Below are 18,327 nucleotides of genomic sequence, written 5' to 3' on the forward strand. Positions count from 1 at the left end.
TGGAGGGCTGTGTCACTGGCCCTCATATGTGGGATCCGAACCGGGGCCCTCTGGCATCCCAAGCGAGTTCTTAACCATCACGCCACTCGGCCGGCCCGCCTTTGTCATCTCTTAATTAGCTGCTTTTGCCTTTTCTCTTTTCCTGCTGCCTTTCTACTTTTTTTTTTTTTTTGTACGGACTCTTGACATTAGGGAGTAACCACCAATTCTTTCAAGTGCTCGTGGATTTTTAGTAACCAAATGCCTTACCTTATATTTTTATCTTAGAGAAAAAATATTTTGGTTCTTATGTATGACACACATGTATGTAACACTAGAAGTTTAATTAGAAAGAATCATGACTTACTTTGCCAAAATGTCAGATATTAAAGTCATATGGGATGGTGTAAGATTTTTGTTATAAAGGATGAAAGAACAGGAAATTAAGTTTAGAAAATGCAACTTGAGATAATATTTTTCATGTTCATATATATAGGGCAACAATGTCAATTTTTGTTTGTTTAGTTTTTAGTATAGTTATGTTCACATGGCAAGAACCTCAAGTAATAAAGTTATTATTTCTCTTGTGACATTTAGTATCTAAACTGAGATAATTTTGAATTTTCCATCAGATCTTTTTTTTTTTTTTTTTAATCATCTACCTGTCAATCTATACAAGTCTTTCTTCCACTGTGCCGATGGAACTAACCACCCAGAAATGAGTTAGTTGCCAGAGCCACGAGGCCTCGCTCACCATATTGCTTTCAAAGGCCCTTTGTGTTTCTGCCCTGGTCTCCTTCTAATGGCAGGACTTGCAGGTCCTGAACTGGCAGAGATGGAACGTATCAGCATTTCTTAGTTGGAGTGAGGCTGATTGTTTTCCTTTTATCTATCAGATCACTGGTGCAAATTTGTCTTATTTCTTTTAAAACAGTTAATGTTTTATAATTTGCACCTTTGCCCAGGAAGCCTTTATACCGCTTATATTTTCTTTACTTGCTTGTTTTTCTTATTGGCATTACTTCTGTTTCAAGGATAGAGTCCAAGAAAATTAGTGTCCATTTTTTTTTTTTTATGAACAGAAATACAAGGGGCCATTATAGTCCAACATGTTTCTTGGTTGAGAATTTCAGGATTATGTCCTTTTCCTTGTTTGCTTCCTGGAATCCTTAGCCTCTGGCAGGAAACTTCTATGTGTCAGGTCACTGGAAGAGTCTGAGCTTCTCACTAATTTTAAGCATAAATTATCTTTGTTTTTTAACATGTGTAAAGGAGGAACTAAACTTTGGGAACCTACCGTAAAACAAATGTACCTCTGGACGTCTAAAGTAATTGCTCTGAAATTTTTGCTTTTCTTAGCGTGTGGTACAATCTTGATTTCTTCCGGAGTCTGTTCCAGTGTTAGACTGTTTATACACAAGTTGAAGAGAGCTGTTTTACTTCCTGTGTAGCCGGCCAGCTTTCTGTCCGATAAGGTGTTGCCATATTTACCACCAGTCCTCTTCTGGGTCACTGAGAGAAACTCTTCTACAGGGCCACCCAGAAATGAGTGTTACAACGTCTGGTTGTAGAGTGGGTGTTAAACTTCATGCAAGTAGCCAGGAGCTTGACTGAACTATTGCATGACTTCCACACTAATTTTTAAGTGTCTTTATTTAGAAAATGGCAATTTAAAAGGAAAAGATATACTTGTGTTGCCTCTTGACCTGACTGACATAAGTTCCCATGAAGCGGCTACCAAAGCGGTTCTCCAGGAGTTTGGTAAAGTAAGTAGCATTTTGAATTGATGTCTTTTTAAAAAAGAATTTATTTATTTTTGGTTACAGTTGACATTCAGTATTATTTTACATTGAATTGCTAAGTCTGGCTTTGAAGTAGCTGCTAGAGAGATTCCCATCTGTGGTGCATTAGGTAAATGGCTCAATGCAGTGAGTGATATCAAGGCCCATGAGTTGGGCCTCTTAATCTCTTGAGTCTTTGTGTAATTAGTACTTTTCATACCTTAACAAGTACTAACTCCTCCATGTAAAACAAAAGGAGCTAAAAATTCATTGTGCCTTTTATTTTATTGACACTTATTACTTTCCATAAAAAAAAAGTCACTTAAAATAGGAATTTAATTCCATAGGTGAATTTTGGTTTTTATTTTATCTTTTTATTGCTGACTTCTGGAAATACACCATTCTGTTCCAGTGAGTCTTTAAATTAACAATATAAGCAACCGTCCCAAGGAATTCATTCCTTCAACCCACCTATAGGTCACCCTCAAACTGCCCCTTTTCTAATTTTATTTAACTAGATCGACATTCTGGTTAACAATGGTGGAAGATCCCAGCGTTCTTTGTGTGTGGAAACCAGCCTGAATGTCTACAAGGAGCTGATAGAGCTTAACTACTTAGGGACAGTGTCCTTGACAAAGTGTGTTCTGCCTCACATGATCGAGAGGAAGCAAGGGAAGATTGTGACTGTGACCAGCGTCCTGGGTGTCATGGCTGCGCCCCTTTCTAGTGGGTATTGTGCCAGCAAACATGCTCTTCAGGTAAGGCTGCTCAAACTCAACTTTGATAGAACCGACCTAAATGTATATGGGGGATTTGGCCATCACTGAAAGCAGCCATTGGAACTGGGCAGCGATGTGGAGAGACAGAAAGAGAGACCCAAGGAGACCTGTGGCAGGGACACCCCCAGAAGATACTGAAAAAGACACATGCCTCTTCCTAATTCAACAGACACGTATTGAGCACCTCCACTGTGCCATGTACTGCAACAGATTCTGGGGATATAAATATGAAAAGATAGGTCCCTGCCCTCAAGAAGTGTATAGTCTAGTCAACATGGCACTCTTCACCTCATTTCTACCATGTCTTCATTGCAAATTTGGGGTCTACTCACTTCACACACTTCAGGATATAGTTTTCCTCCCCATTTCTGTGATTTCTTTCCTTTTCCCTTGTAGGTGGGGTTTATTTTACCTATCCTAAATATATAAGCATGTCAGAAATAGGAACTGCCCACTGGATGTTTAGACCTGGGCTTTATATCCCTACTGAGACTAGCTTTGACTCTTTTACTCTGGATTCGTTGGAAGAAGAAAATCTAGTTAGGGTACAGGTTAGGAGAAAAGCTTGATTTGGGTTGCTTAACTTTTGAGATGCGAATATTAGAAATGAATCAATTTTTAATGTTGGCTTAAGAGTGGATATGAAGAAATGTTATTAAGCTATAACATGGAACAAATTAAATTATAAGGCCAAGAGGAGGAGAATGATTAAAGGAGAAACATAATTTATAATTAATGCAGTTGAAGGTCAGTTTACAAAGAATGTTTCACTGTTGGAATAAGGAGATACAATAGCTGAAAGATCATCAGTTTCATAAAAATTTGAATCTTTGGTTGCTTAGGACATCCTCTTTCTGCTGTGAAAAGCAGACAGTTGCAGAGTGATGAAATGAAATGCTATGCTGATGTCCTCATATTCGGTAATAGGGTACCGGTCACTTCTTGCAGAGCGGTTGGGCAAGTCTCAGGCTGGTAGATGAAGGAAAGAGGCTACCCATCTGTTAGGCACCCACTATCTCATAAGACATGCAGGATGCATTCCGTCAAACACAATATAAGTTGTCTGGTCCGCCCTCCAAGACTCGTTTTATTACAGGATTTGATCCTCTGACACAATGTGGTAGGTGGAGACTAGTTAGTTATACCAGTAGCTGATCCCTGAGACCAGGAGGCTCTTTTGGAAGAGCACATTTCCTTCTCTGTTTCCCAGTAAGCTATAGAGTGAGCTTGTTTATCATTGAAGAGTTCACATGCTATACGAGCTGTGATTTCAAACAAGGAGAGGTTTTAGTGTCTGATGTATTGGTTCTCATGGGTCCTTTCTCCTCTTTTGCAGAGGTTAAGGGTATGGGAGTTTATTCATTTGAGACTTTTTGCCTGTTCGTCTGAGTCAGGCACTGTATTAGTCTCTGACAGCATGAACCCTCGTAGGCCCTGTGTTTGTTAGGGGTCAGCCTTAAGGACTGGTAATTATTTAAAGTTTTGGGATCAGATATGAATGTACCCTGGGTTAGCTGTTTAGGCTTTTCAGTAGTTAACTAAGCTTATAACAATGTAGTCTTGGAACATTTTTTAATTTAGAAACATAGATGAGGGGAAGTAGATGTTTACTCCCTATTTGGTTTAGAAATGGCCAGTATCTTTAAGTCAAGAGGGTCTTATTACTCAGAAAAGATGGATGTTGGCTGCAACTGTCTTTTAAAATAGTAATAAAATAGAAAATGGTGAATTCTTCCTTGATGAGAGTTTCTGTGAAGTACTAATCCGCTGTTAATCCCTCTTGCCCTGAATCGGCACTTTACACCACTTAGATAAAAAAAACCAAACCTGAGTGACTCTCAGTGGAGAATATGCACCCCTTTTGGAGAGGGGAGCTGGGGGTTGGTATAAGGGGGGTGTAGCAGGATCTCCAGGGGTAGTTTTTCACCTATCCAGTGCTTGCCTGCCATGAAAATCGCTGGTGGCATGAGTCACCACTGCCAAAGGGGTGACTCATTCATACCCGGAAAGAGCTAAGAATGCCTGTTCTAGATGCCTCCAGTTTTACGGTTAAAAATGCCTAATAAGCTTGCACGATTACATTTCCTGTCCTTTACTTGGGCATTTCAGAACATATTTTGATAACGTGCTGCTATTGTTCTTCATAAAAGTTGAAGTATTTTCATGCTAATATGTCTGTATTTAATTAATTAATTTATGTGTGTGCCTATTAGGGTTTTTTTAATGGCCTCCGAACTGAACTTGCCTCATACCCAGGTATAGTAGTTTCTAACATTTGCCCAGGACCTGTGCAGTCAAATATTGTGAAGAATTCCCTAACTACAGAAGTCACAAAGGTAAAAATTTCTCGTTGGCATATAATTTGAATGCTTTAGTAGCTATATATTGATGTTGTATCGCTGTGCCTCAGGGTTTTCATATTAGAATTGCTTATGGCTTATTTACAAAACTTAACTCATTAAGTGGCATTAGGAAAATTGGTAGGGTTGGCTGATAATGCTTTGGCAGCCAGTTTTAATAACGGCTAAAGAAATTGCTAAGATACTGCTTGTAAGTAATCTAATATTATGTGATTTGAAAAACCCCGTTTCTGTCAATTCACAAATTATAGCAATATTGAAAGGTTCTGTGTGGCTGAATTTTAGTACATTAAACCTTAATGGGCTTTTAAGGAGGAATTTTGGTGAAAAAGCTTAGAAAAAGCCTTGTTGAATTGTGATAATTTTAGGTGAGCCTCACCCAAGGCTGTGCTTCCCTCAGCTCACAGATTACACATAGTAATTTATCAAATGAATAGCAAATGTCTTATGAAGAACCCAGTATCACTCAATAATACAAAATCCCTCTAAAGACCATGAAATTTTCCTTCTTTTCCATTAAGATTTATTTCTCCTGAGACATAAATCTGTATATGTTTCTATGTAAATGTTTACAGGTATAATTTGTATTTTCACATTTTTGTGGAGGCTCTAAGGTAAAATAGAATAAGCACCCAATTATAGGAATCAAGGGACTTGGGATGTAGACCTCATTATTACAATGATCTGTGTGAACACAGATGAGGTACTATCTTTCTGGGCGCCTCAGTTTATTTCTTTATAGAATGGTAGTGGGTTACCTAGATTTGCAGTATCAGATTTGTTCCCTACCAAAAAACCACTTATCTTTTTCCTCCATTTCACCCCCATGGACTCTATATTTTATAGAATTTCATTTGTTAAATGTATGTGTTAATAATTTGTTTAAATTTTCTTATTACTAAAGTGATATGTAATTATTATTAAGTACATTAAGATGATACAATCCGAGTTGAAAGCAAAAAACCTCTATCTTTTACTTAGTCTGTGCAATTTTATGTGTAAGTGTCTGATTCCTGTTAGGCTTTTTGACATATTACAAATAGCTAACAGATACCCATTAGTATCTGTGGGGACTCCTAAGGGGCATAAAGTCACATTAAAGGAGTCACTCAGTACATGACTTCTGGGTCCTTTCTAGCTTAAGAGTTCGGTGAAATACCTTGGATAAATACTCAGCATTCTCTTAATTCTTAAAAAAATGTCTTAGCCTCTAGGTAATGATGGAGACCAGTCCCACAAGATGGCAACCAGTCGTTGTGTGAGGCTGATGTTAATCAGCATGGCCAATGATTTGAAAGAAGTTTGGATCGCCAAGCATCCTTTTTTGTTAATGATATATTTGTGGCAATATATGCCAACCTGGGCCTGGTGGATAACAAATAAATTAGGGAAGAAAAGGATTGAGAACTTTAAGAAAGGTCTGGTAAGAATGATTTATACATTTCTTTTTGTTGTCTTTTTTTTGGGGGCTGGGGTGGGGAAAACAACAGTCACCTTTCTTTAATTAAGTAGCAGTTTGACTTTGATTTTATACATTTTCTATATTTCTTAATACATATCAATGTTGTAGGAAAGTACGAAATTTGCTAGTGCTTAAAAACTTTGCTTACTGACCTTCCACCAACCTTACCATATAAATACAAAAGATAAAAAGAACTCTATCTCCCAACCATATCTGTTGGTTTACTATAAATTACTACTGGTCTTAGAGAAAGAACTTTTCTACAAGGTGAAGTCAAAGGTTGGCATTTTTCTTCTACACTTATTGTTTGACCAGTGTATGTGCCAAATGCTCTTTCTTCTCACAAACTCCTATGCATCCTAAAGTTCAGCTCTGGTGTCACCTTCTTGAGTTGATACCTAGCCTCCCATCTAATTTCTCCCCAGAATTATGTGAACCTCAGCTCCATGCTTACCTCTGTTAAAGCACTTAACTATGCTTTTTTTTTTTAATGTTTTTTAAGCTGAGCCGTCCTGCTACCTATTGGCAGCTTAGCGGCAGCTCAGCTCGGGCCAGGACTCGAACCGCTGTTGCTCACAGCTCAAACTCTTGAGCGAGCTCTTAACCAACTGAGCATCTCGGCTGGCCTTAACTATGCTTTTAAAACAGATGTGCTCTCACTCCATAGTACTGGTTCTTTTGACTTGTTCCGGAAGTGCTCGGCCTATCTGAGATGTGCCTATGTTCATATCTAAGAAAGTACATTGGTCACTCATCCTTATAGAAAAGCGAGGAATATTATGAACTATTTCAGAGAAAATTGTGACCATCGAAAGAGTATAATGTATAAACAGCACAGGAAATACAATGAGTTAAGCCAAAAATTATAGCTATGATTATGCAAAGAAAGGTTATTTCTGTAGATGGTTTTTCTTGTAGAAGTATTTCTTTCAATGATTACTACATTAAAAAAAATAAGTTAGTAGGGATTGATATTCAAAGAGAATTACAAAATGGGATCATACCATATGTATCATTATATGACCTACCACTATTTAAGCAATCCATCAGTTGTTAGATGTTTAAATTTGCTCCAACTTTTGGCAGGACAGTAAAAATGAATTAGTGACAAAACCAAAAAAACCCCAACAAAACAAAATGCTTAGAGACCTAAAGGTTATAAAACTTCCCATGATGCACCAACCTGTCCAGAGCTTGAAAAATCACGAAGGTTGGGGGGCTATACATTTTCTACCAACTTGTACTGTGGAGCAGCTTTGGGCCAGGTCATTTATAAATGCTTTGGTAATTTTAGGGTTTGGTAGTGTGGGTGGTTCTAAAGGCAGAACTTCATCAAAGATGACATCTGAGTTTTAAATTTGGAGTACAGCTGATATAGTGGTATTGTGCCCAGTGATGGATAAGAGTTGAGAGGGAAAGGCCACCTTTATGACAGCTGACACAGCATTCTAGTGCTGGGTTACATGAGTTGAAATCCCAGCTCTACCCTATTAATAGGATTGTTATGGGGATAGAATGAGTTAGTATATTGGAAAACTCTTAAAACACACCTTGGAGTATTATGGTTATTAAGGATTAGCTGCTAATACTTTCGTTTTGATGGTAGCAGTATATTGAGCTAATAGATAGTAAAGATCGAAGAATTAAATGATAGGGTAGGGAGACAGTACATTTTCGAAATAATTGTTTCAGCGGGGAAAGAAGGAACAGGGGCTAGAGTTTCAGTCCCACTATAGCAGTTGTTCTTTCAGGAATGCCCATAAGAAAGTTATTTTGTTTTGTTTACAGAATATATAACTGTAAAGTATAAACATTACACAGTAAATATAACATTTGATTACATTTAATCTTTGCTAAAAATGATGACCTTTCACTTTCTACCTTAATATATTGCTTCTTATGTGGTCTTAATTACTTTATTTATTTTTTAATGATAAACTAGGCATCTTTTCATTTGCCAGTACCATTTCTGAGATAGAATACCTCATTCTTTACACAAAATCACAGAAACTTTAAAAATATTTCTCTGTTTTTACTCAATTCCCTCCTCCCTGTATCTTTCCTCCATTTAGTTATTTTATATTGTCTATATCCACGTCCTTGTTGCGTGTTGTTTATGGGTATCTAAGTGAAGAGAATACCAGTTTAGGTTATCCCAAACTAAACATACTTGGTGATAAGACTTGAATTTGTTTCTGTTCTTTAGGCTAGGAACAGTATGTCAAGAACTTTGGTTTGATGAATCTATATTATTTTTAGGGATCAAGAACAATAGCTGCGTTGAATTTTGTGTTGTAATTTTTGTCTTAATGCAAGTTCTTGGAAGTAGTAAACACGTATATTCCCAAATGAAATGTCTCATCTGAGGGATCTTGAGTTGCCTTGTTTTACATTTTAAACAATATACTAAAAGGTCACAAATCATTTTAGAGTTATCTGTCAAATGTTTCAATTGTAAATACTCTGATTCTTTGTAATTAATTAAGGCAGGTCAGTGTAGGTATGATATGCTTCTTTAAAAAGTAATACTAGAGGGCCGGCCGAGTGGCGTGTTGGTTAAGAACTGACTTGGGATGTCAGAGGGCCCTGGTTCAGATCCCACATATGAGGGCCAGTGACGCTGCCCTCTACAGCTAAGATGCTGAACAACAGCTCAACCTGGAGCTGGGATGCCGTGAGTCGCCGGCTACAGCTAGGCTGAACCCCCTGCTACAGTGGGTTGCCATGGGCTACCGTGTGTAGCCAGCAGCCAGCGTGAGTGGTCAGCAGCCGCTGTGAACGGCCATCCAGAAGCCGGCGACTGATCTGCCTTGCCCGGGAAGAGCGCAATGATGGTGCCAACTTGGGCCAGTGAAGCAACGTCCTCCACAACTAGACTGAAGAACAAAACGACAGCAACTTGTCTGTTCCCCTTTCCCCAATTCCCCAGCGCTGTTCCCATCCTCCAATTCCCCAATAAAAATCTTAAAAAAAAAAAGTAATAGAGATTTCAGCATTTACAAAATGATATGAGTAGATGCTTAACCAGTGATAGAGGAGATAATGATGCTAACTAAGCCTATTAAAGATATTTCTGTGTAGATGTAGAATTTTAGCTATGACTTTTATTCTAATTTAAGCATTTGCTCAGGTTTTGTAAGGATTCTCAACAGTGAATCATAATGATATAGCTCCTCAAAACAGAAGGAATTACTTGTCAAAAACTGGAGTAAATACAAGGAGGGACTGATTCATGTCACTGTCATTGTTTACAGGATGCAGATGCTTCTTATTTTAAAATCTGGAAGACAAAACATGACTGAAGGAGTACTTGCCTTTTTCAAGCCACTGGAGGGAGAAATGGAAAACATGAAAACAGCCATCTTCTTATGCATTGAAGACTAACTTGCGGTTTTACTTCTTAATAGATAGAACTTTCAACATGTCATAAATAAAAAGTTGCCATAATCTTTCAATAAAGATAGTAATACCTACAGCATGCTTGGATAAAAGAGCATTTTAACATACTGTAGCATTATGCTTAAGATCTAGATCAGCAGAATGCTAACCAAAGAAGTACAGCAATCCATTTAACATAAAAGTATGGAATAATACATGAAGCAGAGTGCTGGGTAATGACAAAATATAAAGAAAAATCTGAAACGGTCCTGTCTCCAAGGCACTCTCTTAGAAAAATTGACAGGCACAAATGACTGTAATTTGAAGCAGTAAATAGGACTCTTAGTAGCCATAATTTATTAAATGCCATTTGACCTATTATATGCCATTTGTTGTACTGAGGTGCTTTGTATTGGTTAATTCATTTATTCCTCAACAGCACACTAAGGTAGTTGGTATTATCCATCTTTAGAGATGAAGAAAGAGATGCCCAGAGCAGGTAGGTGTTTCTTTCCCAAGGTCACAGAGCTAGTAAGGCGGAAAAGTCATGATTTAGCTCAGCTCAGGAAGACTCCATTGGTAACTCCTTACTCTAATTATTATAATTCATTTTACTTTAATCTTTAGCACCTTACAGTAGAAAACATGCAATGGCCACAACAGGAAATCAAATATTCCTTAACTCTCTACTGTCAAGGGGTTGTAACAGGAGAAGAAAAACATGGTTCTTCTTTAGAAGCAGTTAACAGTTTAGCTATTACCAAGGTAACATAGATAAAATAACTGTGGAATAGTTGTTGAGGAAGTTGCAAGTCACCCTGGTGGCTATTCTTGGGAAAGGGGGAAGGTGATAATGTGGTGGAGGTACATCATGGGGTATAAAATCAACAGAAGAAACACATACATGCATACACAGCAACATGGATATATCTTAGAAGCATGGTGATGAGTTAAGTAAATGAACTATAACAGTTCTGTTTATATACACTTAAATTTATGTGCATAGACGGTAGTGCTTGTTTTGCAAGAAAACATACAATGAAAAGATAAGCATTAGATGTATTATAATGGCTGCTTAGGATGGGGAGAAGAATGGAGGTGTTCTGTTGGGGGTAAAATGTAATAAACAAGAAAGGGCTCTTGTACAACCAGTGATGGAAATGATGATTAATTGAATACACACTGCACCTGGGGTAAAAACAAAAAACGAATTGTTGGAAGAATTCTAGAATGCTACAAGATAACACATATGTCATGTGGCATGCAAATATCAGTAGTTCCGAAGAGGAAGTGATTTGCAGATAGTGTAGAAAGTCTTTGTGGAGAAGGTGTGACTTCCACTGAGCCTGGAAAGGGTGGAATTCCCACTGAGGCTGCAGGAGATGGGGTCCAGGTCAATTTTGTTGTACTTGTGTCATTGAACCTCCAGGGCTTGGCATTGTGTTTGCCAGTGTTTAGGGCTTGTTGGGATTATGTAAGCCCGGCATTCTTTGCCTCCAGAATGTCATGAGTGAAAATTTAGACTGAAATTAGCATAGTTTGGGAATGGGAAAATGAGTTCAGTTTGCTCAATTACTCCAGCCAATGAAGGGTAGAAGAGATATAAATTAAAATTTTAGAAATTCATCTGTATGGTGTTTTTCTATGGTATGTAATTAATACACACTGTTCTGTGTATAAACCCTGTTTCTTCCTTAGGTTCTTTTGTCAGCAGCCGGAGATGGAAAGGCAGATTTTTGTCAAAGTTTATTTTGTTAAAGGTAGTCAAGAGCTGTGAAACCGAGTGTTCACATATTGAGTTTTTAAAAAGTGGTTATTTTGCACTGACATCTCATTTCCTAATTATTATCTCGAATGGCCCTTTGAAATAGGAAGGAAATGGTGTGCTCATTCTAGCGGTGCTGAAGCTGAGGCATAGATGGGGTTGTGCAAGAGCAGAACTGGTAAGTCGGGAGAAGAGTTCCCAGTAGAAGCTATGGCTTCAGGGTCAGACTGGGTACACCAGTAAGTCACATGAGGCCTCAGTTAATCAGTTATTCAGAGGCAGATTTAATGAACATTCTATTATTTTTAACACCTGTTTTGAAGTATAATTGATGTACAATAAACTGCACTTATTTAAAGTACACAATTTGGTAAGTTTTATCTTTCTCTTCTTTTGCCTTATTACACTTTTCCCCTCAGTTAGCTTAGTAGTTATATACTTGTTGTTTTTTTTTAATTTTAGTGGTTATCTATAGATGATACAGCAAAATCTAATTTACTTGGTGCTTTTAACTTCTTTCTGAATAACACAAAGATCTAGAACTTTGTGTTAACTTCTGCACCAACTTGTATTCTATTATTGCCATGTATTTTAACATTTATTTTAACCTCCAAACTATTTTATATCATTAGTAATATAACCATATAATTACCTTTGTTATTACTGTTCATTCCTTCCTGTATCCCTGAGCTGTTTCTGGATTATTTTCCTCTGTATGAAAAATACTCTATTACTTGTTTCCTTTTATGAGAACCTGCTATTGAATTTATTGTGTTTGAAAGTGTCTTTACCTTCATTCTTAAAGAGTTGTTTTGGGGGGAAAGGCTGAGTATAGAATTCTGTTCGCAGTTACTGTTTTTTTAGCAAATTTATCATTCCAATGATTTCTGGTTTCTGTATTTTCTATTGAGAAGTTGTCAATTTAATAAAATTGTTGCTTCTTTGATAATGTCTGTTAGGGCTTGCTGGCTGCTTTTATGATTTCCTTTTTATATATTTTTTCTTGATGTTAGGGTGTAGCTTTAGTTATCTTGCAGGGATTGATGGCCCTTAAAAGGGTGACAAATTTTCAGTCATTATCTCCTCAAATATTGCTTCTGCCACTTTCTCCTTTCCTTCTGGAATTCTAGTTACTTGTATGTTAGATTGTCTCATGGTAACCTGATATACTCTTATACTCGCATTGTATTTTCCATTCTTTTTTGTCAGTTTTCATATCAGATATTTACTACTGACCCAACTTCTAGTTCACTAATTCTTACATTAGCTGTGTCAAGCTTCTATCAAATCTATTCACGGCGTTCTTTAACTTGACTTGATTGATGTATTTTTCAGTTTGGGACTTGTCAATTCGCCTGTCTGGTTTCTAATTCTCTGCTGAAACTTTCAATCTTGTGTTCTATATCTTTAAATGTACCAAACAGCATAATTTTCAAGCCTGTGTTTAAAAACTCCATTATCTGGGGCCGGCCGAGTGGCGTGATGGTTAAGAGCTGGCTTGGGACGCCAGAGGGCCCCGGTTCGGATCCCACATATGAGGGCCAGTGACACTGCCCTCCATAGCTAAGATGCTGAACAACAGCTCAACCTGGAGCTGGGCTGCCATGAGTTGCCGGCGACGGCGTAGGCTGCAGCCCCTGCTGCAGTGGGTTGCCATGGGCTACCGTGTGTAGCCAGCAGCCAGCGTGAGCGGCCAGCAGCCGCAGTGAGCGGCCGTCCAGAAGCCGGCGACTCCTCTGCCTCGCCTGGGAAGAGCGCAATGATGGTGCCAACTTGGGCCAGTGAAGCAACGTCCTCCACAACTAGACTGAAGAACAAAAGGACAGCAACTTGTCTGTTCCCCTTCCCCCAATTCCCCAGCACTGTTCCCTTCCCCCCATTCCCCAATAAAAATCTTTAAAAAACAAACAAAAAACCCAACTCCATTATCTGGATCCCTCGTGGGTCTGTTCCGATTGTCTGTCATTTCTCTTGGATTTTGATCATGTCTTATTTCCTCAAGTGCTTTATTTTAGGTTGTCCAACATTAAATATGAAAAATTGTAAAAATAACTTTTAAAAGATCAGTCCAGAGAAGATTTACATTTGCTCTGGGTAGTGGCTAGGGACACTAGAAATCCAGGGTCACTTTAATCCAGTTTTAGGGATTGAGAAGATTCAAACTGCATCTCTTTTTGTTCTCCCTTAAAATTAGGATGTAGTCCTTGAGGTCTCAATCTAATGTGTGGTCAGTTACAAGGGTGTCTGTCTCCAGAATTTAGAGGTCATGTAGAAAAGGAAAAGCAGAAGAGCTGACTGAAGAGTAGCCAGGGAGTTGGGAAGAAAACAAAGATAATACGGTGTCAGGGAAGCCCAAAGGGAAAAAAGGTGATTCAGGGAATGGTCAAATACGTCAAATGCTACTCAGAGGACAAATAAGATGAAAATATAAAAGTAATTAGTTGGTTTGACAATATGAAGGTAAATAGTAACCTTAGTAAAAATTTTATTTGGAACAGTAGAAATGGAACCCAGACTGGAATGGTTTGACAAGTGGATGAAAGATGAGGAAACTTGGCCATGAATAAAATAGACATGGCAACAGTTTGAGGAGGATGCAAGGTAAAGAGAATTATGATAATAGTAAAAATCTTTAAACAACTTAAAATGTGCATTGTTTGTTACATCTATCAATGTTACACACTCATTAAAACCAATAATTACAAAAAGTGTTTTTAGTATGAGAATATGTTCATAGATGACAAAAATACATAAAATTGTTCAGCCAGTAAAATCTCATGAACTCATTAATTGAAAATGTCCAAAAAGTTATCCTTTAAACATTGTTGGACTGAACTGTTCTACATAATAAATGGAATAATAATAAAAATCTCATACCAGTACATTTCAAATAATTTCCATTATTTTTAAAAAGCATGTATTACTGTATTCCCAGCATAGAAGGCTACTATAGATTTAATTGTAAATAAAGGGGTAGAAGAAATCCATGTCTCAAGTGATGCAGATTCACTCATTGTTCATCCTCCTTGTAAGTACCTGTAAAAAGTTGGTAAGCAGCTAGAGAATGAAAATAAAATCCTAATAACATTATGAAAAATTTTCTTTGTTTCTGCCTTTAGTTCAGATACCTTAAGACACTAGTAACTGGTACTCCCATTGGGTAAGTCTTCAGAAGCAGTGAATTCATCTGAAAAATGCATAAGGAGCCAGATCTATAGAATGGTCTCTAGCAGTCATACTCAGATTACTCTAATGTTGCTAATCCTGTGAGTTGAATGATGAATGGGATAAATCCCTTTCCTTTCAGATACATCAAAAGATACATAGAAAATATTTTATTGGAAGAGATTTTATTAAATTTTTTTGAGGTTTTTGAATTAAAAGTATGTGAAAAAAATGAACAATTATATAAAAACAATCAGACCATGTTAAAACAGCACAGTTTGAAAATACTATAAAATTTAATTGTATTTCAAATAAATATATATACATTAACCATCAAAGGCATCCATTATCATTACTCCAAAACACTGATATGTGTATCGTTTTGGTATGGGAAAAGTACATAGCTATTGACTTTTGTAGGCAAGTCACCTATCACACATTCAAGAAAGCATTAAAAAATTTAATCTTCTACAAATGTTTTATATTTACCAAAGCTTACCACAATCCATAGGGCATAAATATTGACCAACAGTTCTTTTACATTAGACATAAAGTTGTTTTTTAACTATTAAGAGAGCTAAGAGAATCAACTTTATAGAGCTTAGTTTTTCTGAGTCATCTGACTTGAGGGAGGAGAGAAGGAAGTTCAGGGAAGTTATGAGACATTACAATGTTCTTCTAGAATGAAAAAATAGACATTTGATGACAATACATTTAGAAGTCAAAATGAGCTCTAATATAAATGTATATGGACAGGTTTTGAAGAATAAATGGGATATCCCAGGGGAGGATCAGCTGCTTGTACTGTGAGGTTTCTTAAAAGTAGTGGATCTGCTTGTATACTGTAACGTTCCTCGTCATCGTTTGTGGCATAAAGCAGTTCCCATGAAAGATTGGCCCACTGACCTCTAACAGCTTCAGTATTTAACTTCCCAACATGGACCAATAATTCTTGAAGGGTAAGTACTCTCCCAGTGTAAACTCCCTTTAAAGTATAAAAAGGGTGAGGGAGGGGAGAAAAAAAGATTATATTCAGGCCTTTATATTTCATTTATAAGCAGAAAATAATTCCATTGTGTTGAGGCAAACTTAAACAGAAAGTAGTGTATTAAAATGTACACACGAGTTGCTTGTCTTCAGAATCAAGAATCATCTCTATTTCATAACTCTGAATAAGTATGAGAGGAAAAATTCCCAAACAGCCATTTCACTCAATGAACAGGACAGCAAAACCTCACCACTTCTCTCCTTCTCTATTCTTGCATCCCATCTGGCCTCAGCAATGCGTAAGTCATAAATACTAGTCAGTGGACAATCCACATAGGTTGTTTTAAAACACAGCTTCAGAGTTATAATTCACATTCCATACAATTTACTTACGCACAGTGTACAACAGATTTTTTGGTATATTCAGATATACACAACTATCACCAATTTTAAAACACTTTCAAGACCTCAAAAAGAAACCTTGTACTCTAGCGATTACACTCATCGCTTCATTCCCCCAGTCCTAAGCAACCAGTAATGAACTTTCTAGCTATATAGATGTGCTTATTCTGGCAGTTTCATAAAGCACATAATATGTGGTCTTTTATGACTAGCTTCTTTAACTTAGCATGTTTTCAAGATTCATTCATGTTGTGGAAAGAATCAGTACTTTGCCATATACCAGAAGCGATGTGTGACATGGGGCCTTTCCGTTGTAATCATAAAACACAGTGAATGCTGCTGCTGAGTGCCATCCAACAGAAAGGCAGGGATCTTCAATATGGGAAGCAGCACATTGAACCTTGGTCACCATGTGTGACAAGTTTCAACTTGTTCAGTGCAATCAGGTGGGGGCTATGGTTGAGAGAAGGTGTGTTTTAAAGTGAGCCATAGGTCATCCTCCATCATGACAACGCTCCATGTCACACATTGCTTCTGATACATGGCAATTTCTGTCAAATAAAAAATTATGGTGTGTCCTCATCCACCTTATTCACCGGATCTGGCACCGTGCAACTTCTGGCTCTTCCCCAAAGTCAAAATGATTCAGGACATGGAGGCAGCCATGACAACTCAACTAAAGACACTCATGAAAGAGGACCCAGACCTTCAGAAAGTGGCAAGATGATGAGATACGTATGTTTGAAGAGGAGGAGTATTTTGAGGGGGATTAATGCTAATGTGTCTGTAATAATTTTTTTATTTTATTTAAACATTCACTGTATTGTTTGATCACACCTTGTATCTGTCTTTCTCTGACACTCCACTCAGCACAATACCCTCCATATCCATCCATGCCACTGCAGATGACAAGAACCCATTCCTTTCCATGGCTGAGCAATATTCCATTTATATATGTACTACATCCTGTTTATCCATTCATCCATCGATGGACACCCAGGCTGCCTCCACATCTTGACCATTGTAAACAATGCTGCAATGAACATATGGATGCACACGTCCTCTCCAAGTAGTGTTTTGTTTCTTCAGATAATACCCACAAGTGGGATTACTGGGCCGTTCTTTGTCTCTTGATATGGCCTTTGATTTAAAGTCTATTTTGTCTGGTTTAAGAATTGCTACCCTGCTTTTTTTTGTTGTTTTTTTTTGTTTGTTTTCATATTCATAAAATATCTTTTTCCATTCCTTTGTGTCTTTCAATCTGAAGTGAGTCTCTTGTAGGCAGCATATGTAAGGGTCATGTTTTCTTATCCATTCAGACCTCCTATGTCTTTTGATTGGAACACTTACTTAATCCAGTTACATTGAAAGTAATTGTTGATAGATATGTAGCTATTGCCATTTTATTATTCATAATTTTGATCTTGTTTTTTCCATCTTAAAGAAGTTCCTCTAACATTCCTTGTAATACTGGTTTGGTGGTGATGAACTCCTCTAGCTTGTTCTTGTTTGGGTAGCTCTTTATCTGTCCTTCAATTCTAAATGATAGCCTTGATGGTTCGAGTACCCTTGGTTGTAGGTCCTTGTCTTTCATTACATTGAATATTTTGTGCCAATCCCTTCTGGCCTGCAAAGTTTCTGTTGAGAAATCGCTGATAGCATTATGAGAGCTCCCTTGCTTTTTTGTCTGCTTATTTTGGCTGCCTCTGTGTTTTGTTTCTGGGTATCAGGTAGATCTGTCTCCCAGTCTTGGCCAGGTGGCCTTATGTAGTGGGTGCTCCAAGAGTGTCCCTTGTGTGGGTTGTGTGTGCCTTCCTGTATAGTTGAGCCTTGACTGCTATCAGCATATCAGTGGGTGGGATTGACCTTCAGGCTGACTTGGTTGTGGGGTTTGGCACACCCACAGCTTACAGGCTGCTTTGGTGGGGGTTTAGCCATACTGAATGGGATTTGCTTCAGAAGACTCAGGTGCCCGTTGAGACCTCCCTTTGTGTGTGCTGCTTGTGGGGCTAATTGGGCAGTGCTCTACTGTAGTCTGAAGTGAATCTCCAAGTATGTTGGTACAGGGCCTCCTGGGAGGGGCTTCAGTCACCCACTGCCTGTGACTGGCCGGGGAGTACCTGGTAGGAGCTACAAAGTTGTATCCGCAGTTGTTTGCTGCCCGTGCTAAACGTAGAGGCTCATGGGAGAGGCTGTGCCATGAACTGAGGACAGCTGCCACCAGTACCGGGCCTGGGGTAACTTTGCAAAAAGCCAATTTTGGGTGAGG

At 38.0% G+C, this 18,327-nt stretch overlaps 2 protein-coding genes across 6 annotated transcripts in view; one reads left to right on the forward strand and one right to left on the reverse strand.

Moving 5' to 3' along the window:
• The window catches only part of DHRS7 (dehydrogenase/reductase 7), a 19,657-nt gene extending 7,200 nt beyond the window's left edge, over positions 1–12,457 (forward strand). The window contains exons 3-7 of one of the 2 annotated variants that reach the window (XM_019644605.1): positions 1,639–1,745; positions 2,279–2,518; positions 4,753–4,875; positions 6,107–6,317; positions 9,616–12,457. In XM_019644605.1, coding sequence (XP_019500150.1) covers positions 1,639–1,745; positions 2,279–2,518; positions 4,753–4,875; positions 6,107–6,317; positions 9,616–9,638 — 704 coding nt within the window. In that variant the 3' untranslated portion in view covers positions 9,639–12,457. Of the gene's footprint in view, positions 1–1,638; positions 1,746–2,278; positions 2,519–4,752; positions 4,876–6,106; positions 6,323–9,615 lie in introns of both variants that reach the window. The other variant, XM_019644599.1, reaches the window with a different exon arrangement.
• A 1,550-nt stretch (positions 12,458–14,007) lies between these two features.
• The window catches only part of PCNX4 (pecanex 4), a 42,200-nt gene continuing 37,880 nt past the window's right edge, over positions 14,008–18,327 (reverse strand). For all 4 annotated transcript variants that reach the window (XM_019644581.1, XM_019644572.1, XM_019644562.1 and 1 more), the window contains exon 11: positions 14,008–15,654. In XM_019644581.1, the coding sequence (XP_019500126.1) occupies positions 15,403–15,654 (252 nt within the window). In that variant the 3' untranslated portion in view covers positions 14,008–15,402. The remainder of the gene's footprint in view (positions 15,655–18,327) is intronic.

This window comes from Hipposideros armiger, unplaced genomic scaffold (assembly GCF_001890085.2).
Source record: "Hipposideros armiger isolate ML-2016 unplaced genomic scaffold, ASM189008v1 scaffold_5, whole genome shotgun sequence".
Classification (NCBI taxonomy): domain Eukaryota; kingdom Metazoa; phylum Chordata; class Mammalia; order Chiroptera; family Hipposideridae; genus Hipposideros; species Hipposideros armiger.